This window comes from Oxyura jamaicensis, chromosome 3 (assembly GCF_011077185.1).
Source record: "Oxyura jamaicensis isolate SHBP4307 breed ruddy duck chromosome 3, BPBGC_Ojam_1.0, whole genome shotgun sequence".
Lineage (NCBI taxonomy): Eukaryota > Metazoa > Chordata > Aves > Anseriformes > Anatidae > Oxyura > Oxyura jamaicensis.
In genome coordinates this window covers 114,622,028-114,644,528 of record NC_048895.1, presented here as the reverse complement: position 1 = coordinate 114,644,528, position 22,501 = coordinate 114,622,028, and the positions used below count along the sequence as shown (strand labels likewise).

General features: G+C 41.3%; 1 protein-coding gene across 6 annotated transcripts in view; it reads left to right on the top strand.

Annotated features, from left to right (window-relative positions):
• PKHD1 (PKHD1 ciliary IPT domain containing fibrocystin/polyductin) overlaps window positions 1–22,501 on the top strand; it is a 253,587-nt gene that overhangs the window by 217,372 nt on the left and 13,714 nt on the right. For 4 of the 6 annotated variants that reach the window (XM_035322239.1, XM_035322236.1, XM_035322237.1 and 1 more), the window contains 3 exons: window positions 7,741–8,734; window positions 19,283–19,409; window positions 21,250–21,337. In XM_035322239.1, coding sequence (XP_035178130.1) covers window positions 7,741–8,734; window positions 19,283–19,409; window positions 21,250–21,337 — 1,209 coding nt within the window. Of the gene's footprint in view, window positions 1–6,652; window positions 6,916–7,740; window positions 8,735–19,282; window positions 19,410–21,249; window positions 21,338–22,501 lie in introns of those variants that run through there. The other 2 variants (XM_035322238.1, XR_004749563.1) reach the window with 2 other exon arrangements.

The window sequence follows — 22,501 nt, the reverse complement described above, 5'->3', positions numbered from 1 at the left end:
GTTTTTTGTGCTGAACATCTTGTTCAGGGATAGGGGAGCTTTATTATTTTCTAGATTAACGTGATAGTGGCTTCATTTTCCTTCTTTCCATCTTTCCCTTGTTCATAACTGGAGAGGTTAATTTAGAGGTGTGTACAGAGCTACAATTTCCCACTTATTTCAAAATATTCGGTGAATTCCAACACCTATTATTCTTGCTATTCTGGAAGCTTCTTCAGCTGCATTATTAGGAGGTAGATTCATTTCTCCTAACTTCAGCTGTCCAAAAGACAGGCCTTCAGTCTGAGCTAGCTACCTAGGTTTCCCATATAGAAGCAGAGACAGGTATCTCAAGAAGTGACACAATCCATCCCAGGGAAAGAGGGAATTAACGACCATCTAAAAGTCTCTCTCTCTCATGATTATTGTCTAGGTGAGCAGCTAGACTAGACTATTAGCTTAAACTAGATGTTTAACATTTAGGCAGATAAAATTAATGGGATGAATCCCATTCCACATGCTTTAATAATGACTCTAGCCTTTGTATCTCAATTTTTAGCTCTTCAGATGTTTTCATAGGTGTACAGATCCTGTGCTACGTTTTCAGCTTCATTTCAAATTCTAAGGCTTAAATTATTTGCCTTCCATTACTGTCCATTATCATAAATGTGTCACGGTATAGTATAGATGGCATATCTTTATTAAAAAAAAAAAATCTCCCTGTTTAAGATATTAATATATGTATTTTTATTTTATTTTTTGTTCCCTCCGAATTGGACATGGGAAAACAACCTTCCTTACTTCCTGATCATTTCTATGAAGCTCCTATAAGCTGCTTATACTACTTTAATATACTAATTAAAATGTCTACAACCTTTCTGTTCTGAACTTGGAATATTTGAAATATTTTTGCTTCAATTGTATATCTGAGGAAACAAGGCTTTTCAATGAAATAGTTTTAGAGAAAAACAAATATAGTGTAAAAACACGATCATTTCTCAGATGAAGAAGTTGAAAAATTAGTATAATTTTGGTATTTAATCAAAATGTTTGATTTGTTAATGAACAAAATAGGAACACAATGTTAGGAAAAAGCTGAGTTCTGTTCTGTCCTTTCCGTCACCTATGTCTCAAATAATAATTGTCATTTTAACCTTAATTCTAACCTGAATACTTCCAATATCTACAGGTATTTGTTGTTTTCCTCTGGCTCATTTCTAATGGAAAATCATTCAGTCTTTTTTAGAATCAGTTCCCAGGACCAAAGAACTGTTCTCATTGGAAAGAAATGATAATAATAATAGTAAAATAGATTTCCCTGCAAATTTTACTTTGAGGCAGTTCATTTTATGCCCTAACTTTATTTTTGCAGAGGAAAAGGATGATTTGTCTTTACAGTAACTGCAAAAAAAGAAGCTGAGAACCTTCCAGTCCATAACAAAACCTGGCAGCAATGGTCTTAATAGAGTTCAAGTTTATTTGACTAATTCTTTCACCACTTGTCAGAGAACATACTTTTGTTTGCAGTAACAAAACGACCTCTTTCCTCTCCCATTTCTCCAGTGAGTAGCGCAGGCACTTGTGTGGAGCGCACATTACTGCTAACCGTTACGATGTTTGCTGTCAAACTCATTTATTTATGCAACTGCTGTGGAAAGGCCTGAGGCCCATAAGCAGCCCTGAAAGATTTCAGAGCCCTGGTGTGGGGTCATGAAAGGGAAAGGGAGGGGGAGGGCGAAGCCTCCACTGGTTATGAGAAAGGAACTGACACAGGAAATGGTCACATATGGCACAGATTTATTGTGTCCGGGACTTCCCATTCAAAACTCATTATATCCACAGCTCAGAGCGGTGCATGGCACAGCCACATTCATTTTTGGGGTCTGGCATCTGATTAAATTGCTGTTCTGCTGTCGGATGGTGGTGGCAGTTTTATCATTCCTTGGCCAGAGAGCTGGAGGTTGGGACCGCGCTGGCAAAAGCTCTGCTGCTTGCTGCCCCTTAGCACTGAGCCACACGGAGCGGTTTGTCTAAAGCTTCACTCAGTGGCATTGCTGGGCAGAAGAGAAAAATCCTTCTGGGATTTAAATACACCTAAGGAAAACATGAAGGAAAACAGAAGTGTCTTGAAGGGAAACATAAGGGGAAAAACTTTAGTAACAACACAAGAAATGAAATTATATTTGCAGAACAACACGTTTTACCAAAGGTGAATTATTTTGGACAGAAGGATGGTCCTGTTTGTGTCTTTATCTTATAAATGTATTTCCTAGGAGGCAGAATACTTCCCACATCCAGCTATCAGTGCCTTGAATGACAATTAGTGAACTCGAGGGGCTGTGGGAGTGCTTTGTCATATTTCCTATTTGCTTCATGAGACCATCTAAAAGCCCCAGTCAGGGCCCTGGGTTTTATTTTGCTAGTACAACCCCCCTGATTTCTACCCTTTTGCTGTGCATTGATGGATCCTCCAAGCCCTCAAAAAGGCCGTAGAGACCCATGCTCTCTTGTGAGTGTTCTTCGTGCCATCCATGGCCTGTCCTGCTCACACTAGTCCCATACCACACATTTGATTGCGTTACAGTAAGGTTTAAGGTAATGACTTCTGCAACATCCTTCCTCATTCATGGTGCTTAATTCACAGTGCTTCTGGGGACTCTGAAATTGCACAGAATCATGAAGGGCAGAGTAATTCAGCTGTTTGATCCTCTCTCGTTCCATGCACAATATAATGCCACGTAATGCTTCTTTTGTCTTCTTGTTGGGTTTATTCCCTAAATAGATATCATGGGGAACTTTGTGTTGCTAGGATGGCTAAAATGACTAACGTTCCCCAATCAATAACAATAGTGAGGACAAAAATCCTCTCTTAATTGTGCCTTTCTAAGAGATTTTATTAACTGGGTGGTCAAGCTGCTCTGGGATGGTGTTGACAATAGCAGGAAGAGGTTTGATGTCTACTTGTGAGTCAAGGAGTGGTAGGGAATGGGCACTGGAACTTCCTACTCACTCCTGCTACATCCAAGAGAACAATTCCGAGCCCAGTTTGGACCCAGCAGATTCCCAAACAATTTCGAGGTGCTTCCCAGAAATTAGGACAAGTCAAGAGCCAGTCCAAAAAGCTATTTGGAGGTCTATTTGGGCATCTCAGATTTATTGACCACCTCATCCAAGAGAGCTGAAGATGTATGCTCCTGGCTGGGTTATCCTCCAAGCTTTTGGCTGTTTAGGGAGACAGGTTTGATATTTTCTCGAATACAAGAGTGAAGATGTTCTCTTTGACTCAAAAGGTTCCAGAGCTGTAGATCACCGAACACTTGGGGAACAGTTTGGGAGAACATTGACATATGTATATCTTGTTCTCATATACTCTCTACACACCTCCTTTTGACCGCTTTGGAGAACATTCTGTCCTAGAGTGTTCTGTGAAGACTCAGCTTGTATACTTAGCTTTCAAAGCCAAGAATTACTTATGTATTGGAATAAGTCTGCAAATAACTGGTAACTGGAAAAGTCTGCATTTTTTTCATTCATCACTTAGAAAGATATGCTATTATCTATGACCTATATAACTTAACTCTTAAGCATGAGGGAGCTTTGAAGGGTTAGTGCTAGCACAATAAATATATAAGCATATGAAAGATGCAAATAATACTCGGTTTCATAATGAATAAATACTAGCAATGTGTGTGGACTTATCCATGCATCCAAACAGTGAGTGCAAGAACAAATATTTCATGTACTGCACCTGTTTTCCTATGGATTTGTATGGAAAGGGGAAGGGCCAATGCAGGTCCTGTGGTGCATATTGGTGAGCTTACACTACAGCCTTTTTGGTGGGAACATTAATATCTATCTTTTCCCTGCCTGGGCACCCACTTTAAGAGAACTTGTAGAAACATAGTGTCTTTGAGTCCCCAGACATGACCGCAATTGGCCAGAGGGTTCAAAGGTTTTATGGAGGAGCGATAAACAGCAGAGCATAAAAACACACAGTGTTATGAGACTCATTTCCTTCAAAAATAATTTTCCTTAGGAGAAAGAATTAGCAGCCTAAAGCAACCACTCAATTTTCTATGCATACAGTCCCTGGCATGGTGTATTTATGTGCATATGTCTCACACACATGTGCTCACGCAAATTCACGAGCAATCACACTCTCCTCCATGCATTGCTATGCATGTGTTCCTTACACACCTTGTGCAAAAAATAAGTTATTTGGCATGGCATATCTGCATATTTAGCCCCCATATGGGCTCTGGTACATTCAATTGCACGATATTCCTAATTTGCAGTCAGTAGTATTTTTTAAAATGATGGGGGATGCCTTGTCTCAACATCTGCTGAAGTTGACAGGCTTGCTTGCACTTCTGCACATGAAGATTCACAAGACGAATGACTGCAGAGCCATGGCTTTCAAAGAACGAGTGCGTAGGCATGAGGACCCTGTGCTGGGGATTAGATAGGAGAATTGGGTCCAGAATTATTTACCGGGAACATCTGAACCCAAGAAACATAGAAAACCTTTTGCATAGCAAAAATGACTGACCTCAGAATAATTTACCTTTGCGGATTGTTACATTAACAAAGTCCTATTGCCAGGTCTTTTTATTTTATTTTATTTTATTTTATTTTATTTTATTTTATTTTATTTCACATTTGAATGTCAGCAAGTCAAAAGGAACAGTTAATGCTGATGAATATTTCCCCCTCAGCAAAGATATGTGCTGGCCAGCCCAAGGCCAATGAATCGCAATTTCTAAACAGTGTCCCATTTATCTCTCCCCTCCCACTTGCTCCCATACACGCTTTTATATTTTTGTAACTATAATTGTTGTTAAATTAGAAATAACTGACGGGCAAATCCAGTCAGATGGAAAGAAAATTGCGGGAGATTTATTTTATTTTGATAAAAACCTGACGTTGCCTTTTGTTTTTGTCAAAAAATGACTATATTTTTCCTTGTACCGTGAATTGTGAAATCTATCACAAAATGGGTAAAAATTATTGAAGGAAATGGTGGTGTTAACCTGAAGGGGAAAATCATTAACGTTGATGTATTTCATTCAATTTTAAATGTAGAATTTATTTTATTTTATTTTATTTATTTGGCATTGGGGAACTAGGGAAAAGGCAGGAGACTTGCAAAGGACTCTATGTGCCTTTAAGTCAAAACATCTATTTTAAAAATACTCTTCCCTCCTCCCCTCCCGCTCCATTTTTCTAAATAAAGGATATGAGATGTTGTTGTTGGTGTTTCTTTTTTTTTTTTTTTTTTTTTTTTCCTAAGCAAAGAGGACCCCCTCGGCGCATTTTTCTTTTCAAATGTGAAATGAGGTGGAAAATCCTCATTTCACGACAGGAAGGACAAATATTGACACAAAGTTAATATTTGTCAGGAGCCCTAGAAGCAACCTGAGTGCTCAAATCTCATATAGATATATATGTTTGTGTGTGGCGGTGTGTGCGTGCATGTGGATGTATATAATTAAATAGCAAACTCGACGGCAAGGGAATCTGCAGAAAGCACAGCCTGCTGTCTGAGGCTGAGGAGATAGCTGGGGAGGGTGGGCACAGACACTTTCCATCTCCTATTTCTCCCTCTTGCATGCACCAAGAGGGACACACGACATCTTTCCCACCCATTTATAGGGTCTCACACACGCCTGGTTTCTCTTTCATTCCTCCCACTCATTTTTTTTTCCTCTCACACGTGTGCAAACACACGTGCATGCACAAATATAACCCTGTTTAATCGAATTTCGCCCCCGTTTATGGACAGGGGGAGGCTTCTGGAATTTATCACTGTTATTGCTCATCGCCAATGTAAATAGCACATGTCAGCTCAATATTCAGTGGTCACTCAGTATTTATTAAGTCCTGTCCACTCTGGCCTTTTTTAGAGCAAAGCCCCGGGGCAGATTAGCTGCTGGCCCTGACACGCCACGTCGCTTATCTATTCTCATCGATTATGAGAGTCAGCTGCGGCCAGGCCGCACTTTTTCCTTCTCCTCTCAGGCCCCTCTTACAAGCACCCCTGCTTGGATTTTCATGAGGAAATAATCAGATTAGGGCTTCAGCGGCGAGTTCATATGGAGTTCTCTTTCTCCGATGTGCTACTAACTGAATAAACGTGTTTTGTGGTAAATTGTAAATGACATTATGATTACCAAGGCCAGCATGGGTTTCATTTAAAAGTGATCGAAATTGCAGGCTGCAGAAATTGTGACTGGCAGATAAAGCCGTTCGGAAGGAGATGAGCAGCGGTGTGTACGCGTGCATAGGCGAGCACGCAGGGAGCCGAGCGAACCTGCTCGGAGAGGCGAAGGGAAGTCCTGGGAAATCACAAAACATCAGCAAATCCCCTCTGTAGGCAGGAGCGATAGCACGGGGAGGAGATGGGGAGCAATTTGAATGTTTCCAGGAAAGCAAACGAGATGTGTCAGCCTTTGTGGGCTGGCTGTGGGCTGCTTGACGCGTCCTCCCTGCGTTCCGGGGCAATACCCAATATCCAAGGGCAGCCCCTCCACGAAGATGCTGCACTCTCTCCCTTTGCCCCTAGCAAAACACTTGTGCTAGTACAGCTGAAAACAGAAAGACAAAGCCAAAAAAAGTGATAAAAAGGAGTAGAAAACAATAAACTGTTGTCTAAAATTATTTTTTTTTTGCATGGATCCTGTCTCACTTGGACCTCCTTCCTGAGCTGTGTGATATTTATGTCATTCCATTGCTTTCCTCTGCGATGTGCAGAGTGAGAGCTCATCCTGGAAAATGTTCACAGATATGAGCAGCAGTCTGCACATGAAGAATCACCTTGAAATAAATCGTAGCTAAATGTCCACAGGATTCAAGCATTGAGATGTAACAATAAGCAAGACCCAGGCAGGTTTCTCATAGTTCCTCTCTTGTCCAGGATCCTGACGTTTTCGTCTAGCAGTGACATTCCCATTTGCAGTATTTCCATAGTAAAGGGAATTCCTCCCCCCCCCCCCCTTTTTTTTTTTTCATTCAGAAGTTTGTGACTCTCAAGTATGTTACTCTCTCTTTCCTTTTATCTTTAGCAGTAAGCGTTGATGATTTTTATGCAGGTTCCCAGAGCTGCTGAATGAGGAGCTCAGTTAGTTTAGACATTGGCCATTCTTTGCCTAACATGTTCAAGAGCCCAGCTAACTAGGGAAGAGCGGGCTAGGGAAGGGAAGGATTATAGCTGGCTACAGCAGCAAATTCCTCCTTTCATTTTGTTTTGAAGGAAGGAAGGAAAAACAGAAACACACATCTTTTCATAGGATGCTCCGGGCAGAAATGTTTATGTTGTTGGTGCCCGTATCTGAACTCATTTACTTTTTTTCTCTTTTTATAATCAGTGATGATCTCATCATTACAGCCTGAGGCACAATTTCTCTCATCTTAAAGCAGAGACCTATATTTGGTCAGATGGAACATATCTGAACTCAGAGGACTGTATGGACTATGTCTCCTCTGCATAGATCCATAAAGGGATCCTAATGACTAATCTCAGACACTTGGGTTGGGATTCAGTTCTCAACTATTTTCAGTTTACGACTTCTGGAGGTAGATGTGGTTTCTACCCATTTAGTATCCATTAGTGTCCAGGCTTCTCTTAAAACTGATGAAAATTTTAGCACTTGCAAAAGTAACCTGAGCACCAAATGGGAAAATATGCGCAACCTGTTGAGATTATATTTGATACAATTTTTTATTGATTTATTTTTCTCTCCCCACCTCCATCTGTCCTTCCAGGAATCTACAGAGATGACAACAAGTGTATCTTCAAGCCCTCAGTCCAAGGGTACTTCTGCAAACAGGCAAATCACGCACTTGTCATCCTTGAAAACTTGGATGCCACCATGGTGAACCAGGAGCTGTTCCCAGTGGTAGCAGTGACGGACAGCTTTATGGACACCTTCAGTGATGTGTCCTGTTATCCTGCAGAGCGTTCTTCTACCTTCTTTTCTGTACTACCATCCACCAAACTCACCACAGTTTGCTTCCCAGACCTAACACCTCTGACTTTCAGACTCTACCTCCTCAGTGGCCAGAACTCAACCAGACTGCCCCTGGCTATTTTCTACAATGAACCTCTCAGCCTTCGTGTTTTCGTTCAAGGGAAATACGTTTCTCCAACCCCCTCTACATTCTCATGGAATGAAGGGGCAGGAGCCAATTACTTTAGCTTTGAGGACAATCTCCTCCATGTTCTCCTCCATGAGCAGGAACCTGTAGAAATAGTTACTGGTCTTTCCCTTTACATAGCTTTCACCGTGAGTGAGGCCATTGGGGAAGCAGGTGAGGCAAATATAATCCATCAATTAGCTAATTTCTTGCAGGTTGGTCACCACCAAGTCAGAGTAGCCCATCATGTACCGGGAGGTGAAAGCATGTTGAAGGTCATCTCAGACAATGCTAGTAAAAAGAAATACCACTGCCCTAACATGACATTTTGCACAGCCTTTCATAGCAGATCTAGCTCACAGAAAGTGGGGAGAGGACCAGTGAGCACCCGAGCTCTGCAGCCATCTGATGTAGTTGGTCCATCAAGAGTGCTGATTATTGAACTTGGTGATCCACCAGGCTACCAAAGAAAAGAATTTGAGCATTTCTTGACATTTGACAGATTGAAGACTTTAGCCAGAACAATTATCAATGCTCATCAAACTGGAGACCTGGACTTACCAATTGATACTTTAATGGTGGCTCAGCCTGACTTCCTCTCTCCAGGAGGAGATAACAGTAGGTAAGTGGGCTGCTGCAGTGTCATAAAAAAATGTTGATACTGACTGAAGTGGCCTGAGGCAATTATACCACTTGATCTGCTTAGTAAGATATGAAGTTTTCCGTTTTCTGAAATATGGCTATGGTTGAACACATTATAAAGCTTCCCTAACAGAGTTTTGGTCAAGGATTAGCTGGAGTCCTGAGTCAGATCTCGCCAAACTGCCATGACATTCTCATGGTGTTCGTGGATCTCTATGAGGTACAGAACTGTCCATGATGTTTTAATCCAGAAGGAGAGTTTCTGTAAATCTGTCTTGAAACTAAAAGCTCTTAACTTCTAAGCAATTAAATTTGTGAGTGTTTCTAAATTGATGCAATGCCAGAGATATGTTATGGAATACAGGCTGTTCCCTTAACTAACTTACAGGTCTAAACCTTGATTCATATGCTTTTAACATTTAAAGCCAGAGAGGACCATTTAATCTTCTGCTTCAGTCTCCTGCATGACACAGCCCTCTTCATTCTGATACCCCAGGGTTGACCTTTCCGTTTGGCCAAAAATTTTTATTCTAAAAAATCATCTGCTTTTCAAGATGCAAAACCTGGACACATCCGGTGCTATTTAAATGTGTGCCTAGATGTTGAATGCTGTCCCAGTTTTTTGCTGTCACAAATAATTGCCCATTTTCTCTTGTCAAACTCTCTCCAGTGAGTTTCTTGCCCTGTCCTTCACTGTTACATCAGTGGCTTGCCAAGCATTGACTTTTCCTCTTCCTCCAGATACCTCCAGAGTAATCAAATCACTTAGCTGTCTGCTTTTTAATAAATTGAAAGGTTTGAGTTCTGGTAAATGTAAGCTATTTAAATCCTTTTTCTGTTTCTTGCCTTCTCCATCTCTTGTTTTCTGAAGCCTTTGTGAAGTGTGGATGTCTGAACAGCCAAGAGCTTTCCTTCATATCTATGCCATAAGCAAAAATGGTACTAAATTCTATTTTCTACTGGCAGAATTCAGTGATCCCGTTAGCCCATTTTTTATGCAGGAATAGGAAAGGTCATGATCATCTGTTTGTTCACTGTATTCCCTAATTCCTTTCAATTATAGCTTTCGAGGACTTAATTCACCCAGTTGGTTAATCCAGATCTAAGACACCATGTTTTCTAGGTGCCAATGTTTGACTGTTGCCTCCATAATTTATCAGCCTACCAATCCATTTGTGCATTTTATGAGCAGTGGCTATATATCTGGGGTTTGTTAATTTATTTATTCATTATTTCTATGTAGATAAAACATCAGGAATGCATCTGATTTTAACAGAACAATGCAGGACACCCCTGTACTTGAGGATGATTTCCCAATGGGAGCTACCTTTTGAGCTCTGTCGGTTAACTAGTTCTTGGTTGGTTTTTTATGTCCTAATTTTTTATTGATGCTCTGTGTCAAGGCTTAATTTCTGCAGGTCATTTTCTCCTCTCTTCCACAGCAACAAACAACTTTCTCTGTCCTTCCTTCCTCAGTCCTCATCTTGCTCTTTTCAGTCTCTTGCAGCCACTGTTTGCAAACCCAGATGGCAGCCCTTATCTGCAGAGAGGGCTGTGAGGAGCAAGGCTGGGAAGGGAGCAGACAGCAGAGTATTTCAACCTCAGATCCTGAATCTGTATTAAAAGCATATGGGAAATATGGAAAAGGTAATATCCCATCTGCTTTTAATAGGGCACATGGGATTTGATGCCTGGCAACCTTTTTGTGTACTCTCTTGATATTGCATAATGTTATTTTTTGATGTTGTGCACTACTGAGCCTTACCCAAGTATAAGCATATTCCATCTATGCAAGAAAGAAATTGGATTTGTCTAAGACTTATTTTCTGTAATTAATACCACATCCTCTAACTTTTTACCACTGACCCCTATACCATCCTGATGTCTGATGGCTGCTAGTGGTACAAACTACTACAAATCTGTGTAATTTTTCTACCAGGCCCAGGGTGGCTTATGGTAGTAGGGTACCCACAGTAAGGTTTGCTTTTCTGGGACCATAGGAATCTTTGTTTTGTTTTGTTCTTGTTTTCTTTTTAGGTAGCATCATTTTAAGCACAAGTGGGAAATAATTATTTGCAAGATCAAATTTTAAATTAGGGCCAAACTCAGAGATTTTCGATACTTTTTATCAGCAGAATTAGCATCACTATTTTTAGCAAGGTGTTTGTGTGCAGGATATCACAAAACAGGAGAGCAAAAAATGTAGGAAGTTTTGCAGCCTCTTTTAGCAAAGTGTTATGTTTTTTATGGTATCCCAAAACATAACATGCTGTAGAGTGTGACACATTCAGGACACCTCATTCAGTGTCCATTACTGATGATCAGAACAAGAGCAGTAACAATAGCTACACTGTGGGTCAGGAACAAGCCACAGATTTTCAAAGTAAGCTCACCACAGCTGTATTAAAGGTCTATAGGTTCTGGAATGCACCAGTATATCACAGCAGGAAAGCAGGGATTATCACTTAGAGAAGAGGATCACTCTTCCGTGTGCCAAGAAAAGAACCTTGTTGTTGTCTTTTTTTAGGCACAAATGATATTTTCCCTGTACTGGGGACTGCTCTCCCAGATGGCATTTGGGGATGTTGCTGCTGTCTGTGCATGTTCTGTGATACCAGTCTGAGCAGCGAGGATCAGGGCAGGTCCCTAGGAAGGAGGATATTTTATTACAGAGGCAAGAACATGGAGAGATTAAAGCTATAGATTCACCATCTCACTAGGGGAAGACCTGGGATGTGTATTCAAGAGAAGACTAACCACCAAATAGGAGGACCAGCTCAGAGCCCATCCACCCATAGCTACTTGGGCTCCTCTGCAGTGTTATTTATTGCTCCCCATCAGTCACAGCTTTTCTGGAATTACTCATAGCTGACATTTCTGATGCAATAAGGCTACAGATAACTTGTGAAATGAAATCAGGGTTTTCCTGTTGGGACATGTAATATCCCCACTGTCTATCTGTCTCTCTTTAGGCAGTACATGCTAGCACAGGCGAGGATAATGGGGCTGGGATTACAAGTCAGACCAAGTGTACCCGTGTATTTTCCTGTGGAAAGAAAAGAGAAATGTTTTCACCCCTGAGTTGTACAAAACTCGGTTGGGCTCTCAGATATTCAAAGAAGCAGCACTGCAGGGCTGCTCTCCCTGCGGTTTCAGACTTGTGGTCCCTCTTGCTTCAAGATGACAAAAAGATCTTTGATCAGCAGAGGCTGGGTGTCTGTCTTTGCAGCCCAGGACAGTGAGGCTGAAAGCAGCCTGGGAAACCTTGCTGTGGTCAGGTGAAAGGCAGTAGCTGTGTAGCTATCATCAAGAATTAAAAAAAGAAAGAAAGAAAGAAAGAAAGAAAGAAAGAAAGAAAGAAAGAAAGAAAGAAAGAAAGAAAAAGAAAGAAAGAAAGAAAGAAAGAAAGAAAAAAAATTTGTCTGTTAGGACTTCATTTTTTTTTTTTTTTTTAAGATTTTAATTTAATTTCTTTCCTATGGTCTTCAGGTATGGCTCACTCGTCATCCAAGGCAAGAGGGAAGTGAATTCCATGACTGCTATAGTCTTACACAGGGGGAGATACAAGGAGACAGCTATCACATAGCTTTACCTTTCAGTGAATGCCTGCGTAAAAATGTATACTGCAATATATTCATAGACAGCCATCCCTCTTTTTGCAAAGTTTGCCTGATATCAATATACATATCGATATACTTAAAAGTAAAAGCACAAGAAGGCACAACAGCAAATATGTGTTTTTTTCAGGTGTCTTTACACAGAATCAGAAATATAAAGCTGAGCAGTCATCCAGAAGCCATTCAGTCATCTCCCCACAGTGGAGCAGGGTACCTCACTCATCCCTGATGGACTTTTAACCTGCTATGAACTGAAATTTTCAGGCATTAATCTTCCTTTATTAAGAGTTAGGTTTGGGATAGAGTGTGAAGGATGTGCGCATACAGGAAATGTCAGTGTTTGAGACTAAAAGCAAGCAATAAAAGTGAAGCAAATTGTCAAAGAACTGCCCATTCAGACAGCAATACCCATCCTGGGGACTAAATGAGAAGTACTCATTCCCCACGTCACACGGCATGCACACAGGCAGGCAGAGTTAGAGGTCCAAACCAGATTGATGCTGACACATCCTGAGCCGAAAGTGCTTGGGCTCGATAACCTTTGTGCAGGCTTTAGGCAGGCTATTGTGTGTAATTACACGGGGTTTTAAAAAGGGGAGACGACCATTTTTTCCTTCTGTAGGGATCTGACTTTTCTTCCTGTGGGTTTAGGCAGGATGCTAAAAGTCCTGACCTCAGAGCTGCACCTAGCGCAGCACTTGAGGCTCTATCGGGGCTTTATCTGCCCCACACAGCTGAAGTGAATTTTCTGTAAATGTCCTGGGAATATTCCCAATATTCCCTGTTCAGCTGCTCTAATAGCTGAGCACCCCTTTTGGCCAACATCTCCTATTTAGCAGTCTAGTTAAATTACAGAACACACGATCAAATTTACAGTGAAACCTTGAAGGTTTCTAATCAGAGGAGTGGGACTCTGTAACAGGCTGTTTATAGGAGCAATGGGATAAGAAACTTAATGAAATTAAAACAGAGGCAAATACACATAGAAACAATGTTATTCCATATAAAAAGTCATGATCATAGTGCGCTTAAGGAATTAGGATGAATTTCAGTATTTAGTTCTCAAATCATAATTCTTTTCAAGTGGGGAAACTGAGTGGTTCAAGGATTTCTTATCACAAAGCCTTTTGCTATTTCTTTTCTTCTGGTGACTTTATTTTTTAGCAGAAATTCTAGGAACTAACTGGACATCAAAACTGAACTACCAGCATATTGGTAGCGTCAGGAAGGCACAGTCGTGGTAGGGATGATGAGTTAAAAATTAAGGGGAAAAGCTCAAGAGGTACTTTTCCCAATTTTGCTTTCTCCCCAGAAGTTACAAGTGTTGGGATCAGCTCAAGAGCACACCCGAGAGTGAAGAGGGTACCCATCAGCTCTCTTAGGGACTGGAAAGAGACCTGATCCCAAATCTGGTGCCTGAGTTCCATCAAGGAAAACCTGCGTGGCTCATGACACACTCCTATCTGTCTTCCCCCTTAACCATTAATGGGACATGCAGTAAAAACCTGCTCTGTTGATGATTCAGATGGTGAGAGTGCTGAACGCAGCCACATCCCTGCAGGACCAATCCTTTCCCCATTCTGGCTTATTTAAAACACAAACAGTGTCACCTCTATCAGAATGGCTGGGGCAGTGTGGCATCAGAGCCAGTGTTGGCTCTGAGGTCAGCTCTCTTTGCTGTCATATCGTGTTCTTGACATCACATGGAGAGGGGACACGCATTCTTTCACATGCTTTGCTAGCAGGAGCCCAGTGAGCTAGGGGTTAAATGGCTTTGGGTGCTGTGTCTGTACGGCTGTGTGTACATCTATACACGTATATATATATATATATATACACACCTTAGTTTGGCTGCAGGACCTCATGCCCGCAGGCCACAGTCACATTATCATCTGGAAATTGGATAACGACAGCACAATGACAAATCCAGGTTGCTTGCAATAAGGTGCTAATCCCTTTGCTTTAATATCGGAGCAGCGTGTAATGATGTTTGGACATCACTCCAGTTTACTGACGACCCCACTGGGGCCAGCAATAGAGGCGTACAACTGTCTAACAAGCCATCAGGTGACCGCCGTCGTCAAAGCAACGGACGGTGCAATCTAATCTTCCCTCCATCCCTTCCAGCTCCCAATAAGGGCTGGATTATAGAGGTGGCCCATCAATGCTTGGTAACTCGAATCAATTAACGTTAATTCGCACAATGCTATGATGTATTGTGATCACTTTCATTTCAGAGAAGGGGGAAGGAATTGCTATAATTCACCTAAAATGAGGTTGTCTATGGTGCTGAGGTATTAATTGGGTGTCCATATTAAATGGAAAAGGAGCACGGTAGTGAAGGAAAAGTGGATGAGTGACTCTCTTGGCTGCTATTGACCTATCAGAAGAAGACAGTGCCCTTTTCCTTTGCTTTTATCTATTACAGTTTTCCCTATTGCGTGTCAAGTTGATGTATTATAAAAAATTCATTTGGTGACCTTTCACCCCCCTAGCAGATTAAACAATTTCACTTGGATGGCATCATTAACAGGGCCTTGCATTTAATGATGATTTCTCTAAAAGGCCACGGAGATTCGATTTTAAGCTAACAGATTTATTGCACTATTATAACATATCGTAAAAAGCTGTACCACCTACGGTCTGGTTTTAGGATAGAAACTGTTTAAGAGTTTATGTGGAGCTTAAAGTGGTATTACCTTGGGATACGCAGCAGTGGCAAGGCTCTGACCTCCGGCGTGATGCTGTTTACATTTAATAAAAGATGTTCCTCCGACAGTAAACTTTGGGAGTGTGTTATGGAAGATGTTAGCTCCTTGCCATTAGCAGGCAGAATTGTAAGTACAGGTATTTCCACCCATCTCCAGCAATTAACAGAAGTCGCTAATGAATGTGGAGGATGTTTCTCTCCTATCTGATGGACAGGGTCTGTCCCTCTGGTTCTGGAGGCACCTGGTGATCCCGACTCACCCTCCAATGGATCCAGTAAGGCCCTCCAATATGCCTTTAATTTTTATTTTCTTTTTTAGGGCTTCTTATCACTGCACTCTACATCCTGCCATCTGCCTCCACCAGGCAGCTGCTTGCCCTCAGCCTTTTGGTGCCACTGGGATCATAAAGTGTAAACGAAGGCTGTCTGAGCAGTGGGGGAAGCGTGGCCTTATGGGGCAGATGTGTCTGGGTGTTCCTGGGCAGCTGTATTTGTGCTCTCTGACTCTGTTTGCTCCTTTGTGAATAGGGACAGAAATTCCTGAAAGCTAGACTGGGAATCATTTGAAGATGCAACAGCTAGCAAATGGAGTTCTGATGGTGGCAGTGCCCCAGTAGACTAATGACAAAAGAAGTTGGTCAAAAAAAATAAAGAAAGAAACAAACAAAAAATCCCAGAACTTTTTCAGTCTGAACAACTTACCTGACACTTTCAACTGCCACAAAATATCCAGCTTCTACCTAAAGCATCTTTGCTTTATGAAGGGAACCCCTCCAAATGATTAGATAAAAAGCAATCCCTCTTACCCAGCCTTGCTCACAGAGCATAATGCAGTTCCTCTTTCCTTACCAGAGTTCACCATCAGCTTAGGCCCCCTTGATATGTCTCCATGTTATTAGATCTTCTTGTTAGCTCCCTGCCATCACAGCAGCTGACCTCAAGGGCAATGGACACGAGCCTTCATTCAGAGCTCACTGCTGGCGCTGACAGACTGAAATATGCATGGTGGTGCCCAGGTTTCTGAATTTTGGTCTTGTTGGCTCAGCCTACATGCAACAATGTGATTACATCAGTAATGTTTGACTCCATGAGTCCTGTTCAGTCCGTTAGCCCCTTTTCAGAAGCAGACACGATCAGTATTACTTTTTTCTTGTTTCTTTGTTAGGGAAAGCTGAAGCCTGCTTTCCACTGGGGCTTACTTCATTTAGCTTTGGTTTTTCTCTATAACTTGGGAAAACATGGGGCTCTGTGGAAAGGTATCATCCAGCAGAGAGGGCACAGGCAGCTGATGTGTGGCCAACCTCATCACCACACGACGGAGGAGCCCACTTCTCACCCCCAAATGCTAAAATCCTCACATCCCTGCCAGTGAATCCGTGCCTACTTGGCCTTAGACAAGTCAGTCTCTTGTCTTCATTACAGCAGCTTCCTTGTGCCTGTGTTTTCTTCACCAGCTTCTCAAGAACAAAACAAACACCTCTTTGGCTTTATCACATGATGCATTTTGACATATTATTGGTCCTCCAAATTATTCCCAATCTTCTTCCCCTTCTAAGTATACTGACGCCACAACACTAGCATTGCAGATATACCCAGAGAGCAGTTCAGTTCAGTCCATTGGCTATGTTTATTAGTACATTAAATATGCCAGGCACTGTTCTCTGGCACCAAGTCCTGCTGATCAGGTGCATCAGCCTTTGTCCATAAAATTAAATTCTCTCACACACCATTTCAGGGTGGCCTTGTTCTAACTACCTGGTGAGAATAGTCTCTGGCTGCATTAGCTCCCAGACCACCTGGGAATCATCCTGGCCTTTGCTGTTGGACCTGATCTAGAGCTTTTTTTGAACCCTCAGCCCATCACGCCTTGATACCTGCAGTAGATCCTCTCATTCCTATGATCTCTACCTTCCTTGCTACTAAAAGCAGACACTTGCTTTCCCACAGACCCTCAGCATCTTCCGCAGACCGCAGCCTTGATGGTGTAACTCCTGGGAGCCTGCCCCTGCTGCCCCTGCTGACAAGCAGTGCCTGCTTGCCTGCTGTGGCCACCTTTAGAGCTGCAAGCCGCTGAGCAACTGAACTGCTCCCCACCGAGCTCTGCCAGCAGGGAACTGCAGATCAGCCCACTCCTTCCCAGCATGAGGCTTGAGGGGAGCGACAGAACAGCATGCTCCTCGTGCCCATCATGAGGAAGGCCAGTTTCCTCACTTCACCTTTGCTAGGGCACAGGCATGCTCACCCGTTCCCACCTCCCAGTGGCAGAGCTGTGCCAGGAAAGCCTATTTTCCTCGCAGCACAAATCACCAGGGAAGCAGCAGGGTGCTCCTCTCTTCCACACTGGTACTCACTTGCAGGAGCGTGACTTGCTGCATGCAGGGCTTGCACCCTCAGGCAGGGGCTTCCTCACAGCAAGACTCCAGTTGGACCATGTGGAACATAAACACCGTGGTCTGTGCTGTGTTAGCTGGATTCAAATCACCTGCAAACAAATATTTAATTATTATTATTATTATTTTTAACCACGTCTGTATGATTTTATTTTTTTTTTACTTGCTCTAGAGGGTGGGAAAGTCTAATTCCTACAGCCAGATTTTGCAGCAGGCTTACTTTAAGTGCAAGATGAGCACTATTTTCCTATGTAGGGACTGGGTGTGGAGTCAGGGCATTTCACGCCAACTTTTTTTTTTTTTTTTTTTTTTTTCCTGTTTGTTGGCAGTTCTAAAGAAGCTGGAGAGAGAAAAGTTGATTTTTGGCTTACAGATGCCATGCCAAGATTCACCTGAACTTGTCTGGGCTCAGGTGGAGCCAGGGAACACACAGGAAGTGCTAGTCTCTGTTCTATAGTCATGAGTGGCTTGGGGTGTTATACCTGGACTGAGTTTAAGTCAAAATTCTGAATGCACATTTATGAAGGAGGTAGAAAAGAACACAGATGAGCCTTGCTGCCTTTGACATGAATTTCCTATATATCATTGCCTTTCTGAATTTTGCACTGACAAAAAAAGAAAAATAGAATGAAGCTGAATGACTGAATATTTTTCTTTATATACTTGAGACTTCAGATGTCCTTATACCTTTATTTGGTCTTCCCAGTGTCCATTTTTCAGGCCCATATTTTCCATCAGCTGCAGTGTAAGCAATTTCTGCTTTGTAATGCATAGTAACACCCCTCTCTCCCCTCCCCACCAAAATCAAACCCTGAGTTAAACCAAAGAAAATTGATGCTCCATGTATCTTCTGTTTGTAAACACCTTTGAGCAAACACTAGAGATGAATGAATACCTTTCCTACTTTCAAGACAATATCAAACCCCCAGTTGCTTCACTGCAATTGCAGATTAGAAGCATATTCACATATACACATATATATATGTAAAAGAGATACTAAATGACACAAAGCACTAGCAGAGGGAATGAAATGATTTAGGCTCAGAATAAAATGTTGATTCTGTATTCAAATGCAAAAGCCCTCTCCTGGGATGCTCTAATTTAAATTTCAGTCTTGAAAAAGCAATGTCTTTCAATGGGGTGTCTGTATACTGCTATATATAGGTGTGCAGACTTCACAGATAATGCACAGGGATGATGGGATGAAGAAATGCATTAAAGCCCTGTAAGTGCTGTGCTTGTGTAGAGGAGCTGAAACTTTGTTTTTAGAGATCAGAGATATTCACTGTAATTCATCTTTCTGCTGGACAGGAAACATTTGCTATCTCCACCATTATCAGTGCTCTGGAATGGAGACTTTGGGGGCCATGGTATTGGATTACTGAATCCATAAAATCTTTGTCTATCACATAAGAAGCAGTTTATTTTTTTTCCATTTCTCAGCTTCCTATTTGTAAATTGTGGATAGGAACAAAGAGATCTTTTATTAGTTTTGTATTGTTGTCTCCTTGGAGTGATGCCTGTTTCACATTTCCATACATGCTGCTTTCATCCAAGGAATCAAAGTGTCACCATAAGGTAAATTAATAATTTTTTGGTATAGTGCTCCTTCCTGCTCTCAACAGACACTGAGCATTACTGCTTGCATTAGAAAAGTAGAAAATCCCATGAACAGAAAGTAACGTATCGTTCCTAGGCATAGGTAAGGTGTGAATTACTTCTGGGATTAGCACTGGGTGTTTTTTGTAGCACTAATTTCAATTTATTTATTTATTTTATTTACATTCCTTTACATGTGAAAAAAATGGAAGCAGACAACACCAAGAAACATGGCTGTATGTGAGACCCTATAACATCTCTGTTCGGGTGCAGCCCTCAGATGGAGAAATTGGAAAACAGCTTCCTGTACAGCCGCAAATCATTTTCCTGGATAAGAAGGTAGGATTTGTCCCTCTCTGAATGGAGACTTGTATTACTCTTGTACAATTTTGACATCTCCAAGCAAAATCCAAAAGCTATGAGACCAACCTAAATATAGGTCATAGGATAGTTCTACAAATATATATGGTAAAGGAGGTAAAGGGTAGGTCTCTAAATAAGCAGTCATTGGTATTTTGGGAACTATTTTGGACTCTATTCACACTTTTCATCTTTTTCCCATGAGGGTTATATTTGTGCTGTAGAATTGGTTGTGTGCAATTTTCTGATTCTGCTCCTGAAGCTTAAAGGATATCATTAAGGAGCATGGGAACAGCAACGCAATCGTGAAGGCTGGCAAAGTCAGGGTATGATGGAGTATCCTTGCCTGCCTAAGCAAGCCTGCACCATGCAGAGCAGTGCTGTGCAGAGAAAACTATGTTTAAAACATGCTTAGACATCTGTGTGATGTGGTTTAGCAATGTCAGAGGTACCAACACAAGTCTTAGAAGTAGTAGACCAAGTCCAATGAGTCCTGGTGAGCTTCTGGACCAGGTTCAGTCCCAGAGTCAGGTGAAATCTGCATAGCAATTTTCACATTTTCCTTATGTTTCCTGTATATTTTGATGCTCCTTTTGCTCGTTCTCAGGTTTTTTTTTTTTTTTTTTTTTTTTTTTTTTTTTTTTCCATTATGGATTCATCCTCAGTGTGATGGATAAGTAAAAGAATAGCCACAGAGTAACTAGACCTGGGTATGACATTTTTACAGTGGTGAACCTGAAGTGTAGTGTCAAATCCAAGCTTGGGCAGCTTAGTGGATATTATTTTTGGATGCAAAATGATTTTACAATAAAGACAGCTCTGGATATCCATTAACCATGAGGCAGGCTTTATATCTGTGAGGAACAAGACTTCCAGCTTCTTGCTATTTGTGTTCAGTTCTCTACATGTAGCCATCTTGTGCTTTGGGCTGTAGAATATGCAACTTGGCCTAAAAATCCTGTAGAAATCTAAGAGTTTTCTACTAGAGAAGCATCAGATCTGACTTGGATGTCAGACATCGTTGACTATCTGAAATGACACACAAACATCTGTCAACATCTAGGCATTTGGATCCTCCTCTGAGTTTCAGAACCTTCTTCATACGTGCTTTTGTGAGACTTGAGAATTAAAAAGTCCCTCAAAAAAAAAAAAATATGTATATATATATATATGAAAGCTGATATTTTCACATGTATCTAGATCTATGTGATCTAGATTCTACACATTGACTAGGGATGAGTAATTTAGGTATCACAAGTAGTTTCTTTCACTGAGCATATGAGGCATTTAAATCTTCATCCTCACTAAATAGACAGACAGAATTTACTCAGTTTCCTTGAATTCGCGAAGTCTCCATCCTTGGTGATATTCAAAAGGTGGCCTGGATGTAGTCCAGGGCAACGTGCTGAAGGTAGCCCTGCTTGAGCAGGGAGGGTGGGCCAGATGACCCCCAGAGGTCCCTTCCAATCTCAGCCATGTTGAGATTCTGTGACTCTGAACTTAGATGCTATGATGATGTCAAAATTCACTATTTCTCTTAGGTGGTGTGAACATGACCCTAGCTACTTGCAGTGAAGCAGCAAACTATGTCAGACTATTGGAACAGACTGAAGTTGCCAGAACTGGTTCCTGAGTTTAAGTTCACCTTAGTGAGTTATGGTGAGGTGTTTGGCACTGTTTGTAACACATAGGGTGTAGATACACCCTTCCCTCCTACTGGGCATTAATAAATTATTACAATTATTAAAACCATCAGAACTTTCTTTCCTCTTGGTGTGGAGACAAGATCTTAATCCTGCTATTTTTATATTCTTCCCAGGGTCGAAGGGTTGAAGAACTGGGACCTCCCTCAGAACCCTGGGTTGTATCAGCTCACCTCAAGGGCTCTTCCAAGGCTGTTCTAAAAGGTTTGGACATGTCTTCTTACAGCAGGAGTTATGGCAAAGCAACTATGGGAAATGGTGGTGATAAATTTATGGTGAAATCCTCCCAGAAAATGATTGGGTTTCAAAGTTAGTCTTTGCACAAAATAAAATAAAATAAAATAATAATAATAAAAAAAATTGAATGTTGTATTGAAGTTTGGTGAACTTCACGGCTGTATCCTAGAGAAAAAGAAGATTATACGAAGTGTTTTTGTACTCTGGTAGCTTGAAGGGAGTATATCTAGTAGTTTATCTTTAAAAGATGTGTCTCAGATCAAAAAAGAAAAGACTGGAGAATTAGAAATCCCAATACCTGATTTTCAGCTAATGTTAATTAGGGTAATTTCCTTAGAGTCAATGACAATCTGTTTGTCCCAGCAAATGATCAGGCCAAGTACAGACAGAAACAACTGACTATTGTTTTTAATTAGCATACTTCAATGTGAAAATGTTTTTCATGAGGGATTTAAATGTTTCCCTTCTGGTCCTCATTTATCAGAAGACCTGAACTCATGATTAACTCTAAGCATGTGAGTATTTCCCTTGAGGTTATTGAGACTATGAACATGCTTAGATATAGATCGTTGTTTAAGTATAGCACTGAACTGAAAACCTGTGGATGATCATATGCTTGTAAACTAGAAAATGGAAATGAAATTGATTATAGAGCATCATGATGTTAATTGCTAAAGTCTTTAAATGTAAGCAAACAGTGCACACACTCAAAAGTGACGTTTCCTAATGTAGGTAAAACATTTTGTTTGCAATAAGGTCATTTGTGTGTTAACTTTGATTGAAAAGTTCACATTTGGAGAAGCTAAGTGGCACTCATACTGTAGGTCAGAGCTTCTCATCCTTTGGGTCCGGTTCATGTTTCTGTTGATATGAAGTTCTTCCTACCTCATCATAGCTTCAGGTTTACAGGTTAGAAAGTCCTTTGGTCTTTTCTGTTGTTGTTCATACCTTCTCAGGGAGGTATGCCTCAGAGGTTTAGGAGTTTGAGTCTAGATGAGACACAAATTATTGAGTCAGCTAGTGGCTGCTAGGAAGGAAGGAAGGATAGAAGGAAGGAAGGAAGAAAGAAAGGAGGGAAGGAAGGAAGGAAGGAAGGAAGGAAAGAAGGAAGGAAGGAAAGAAGGGAAAGAG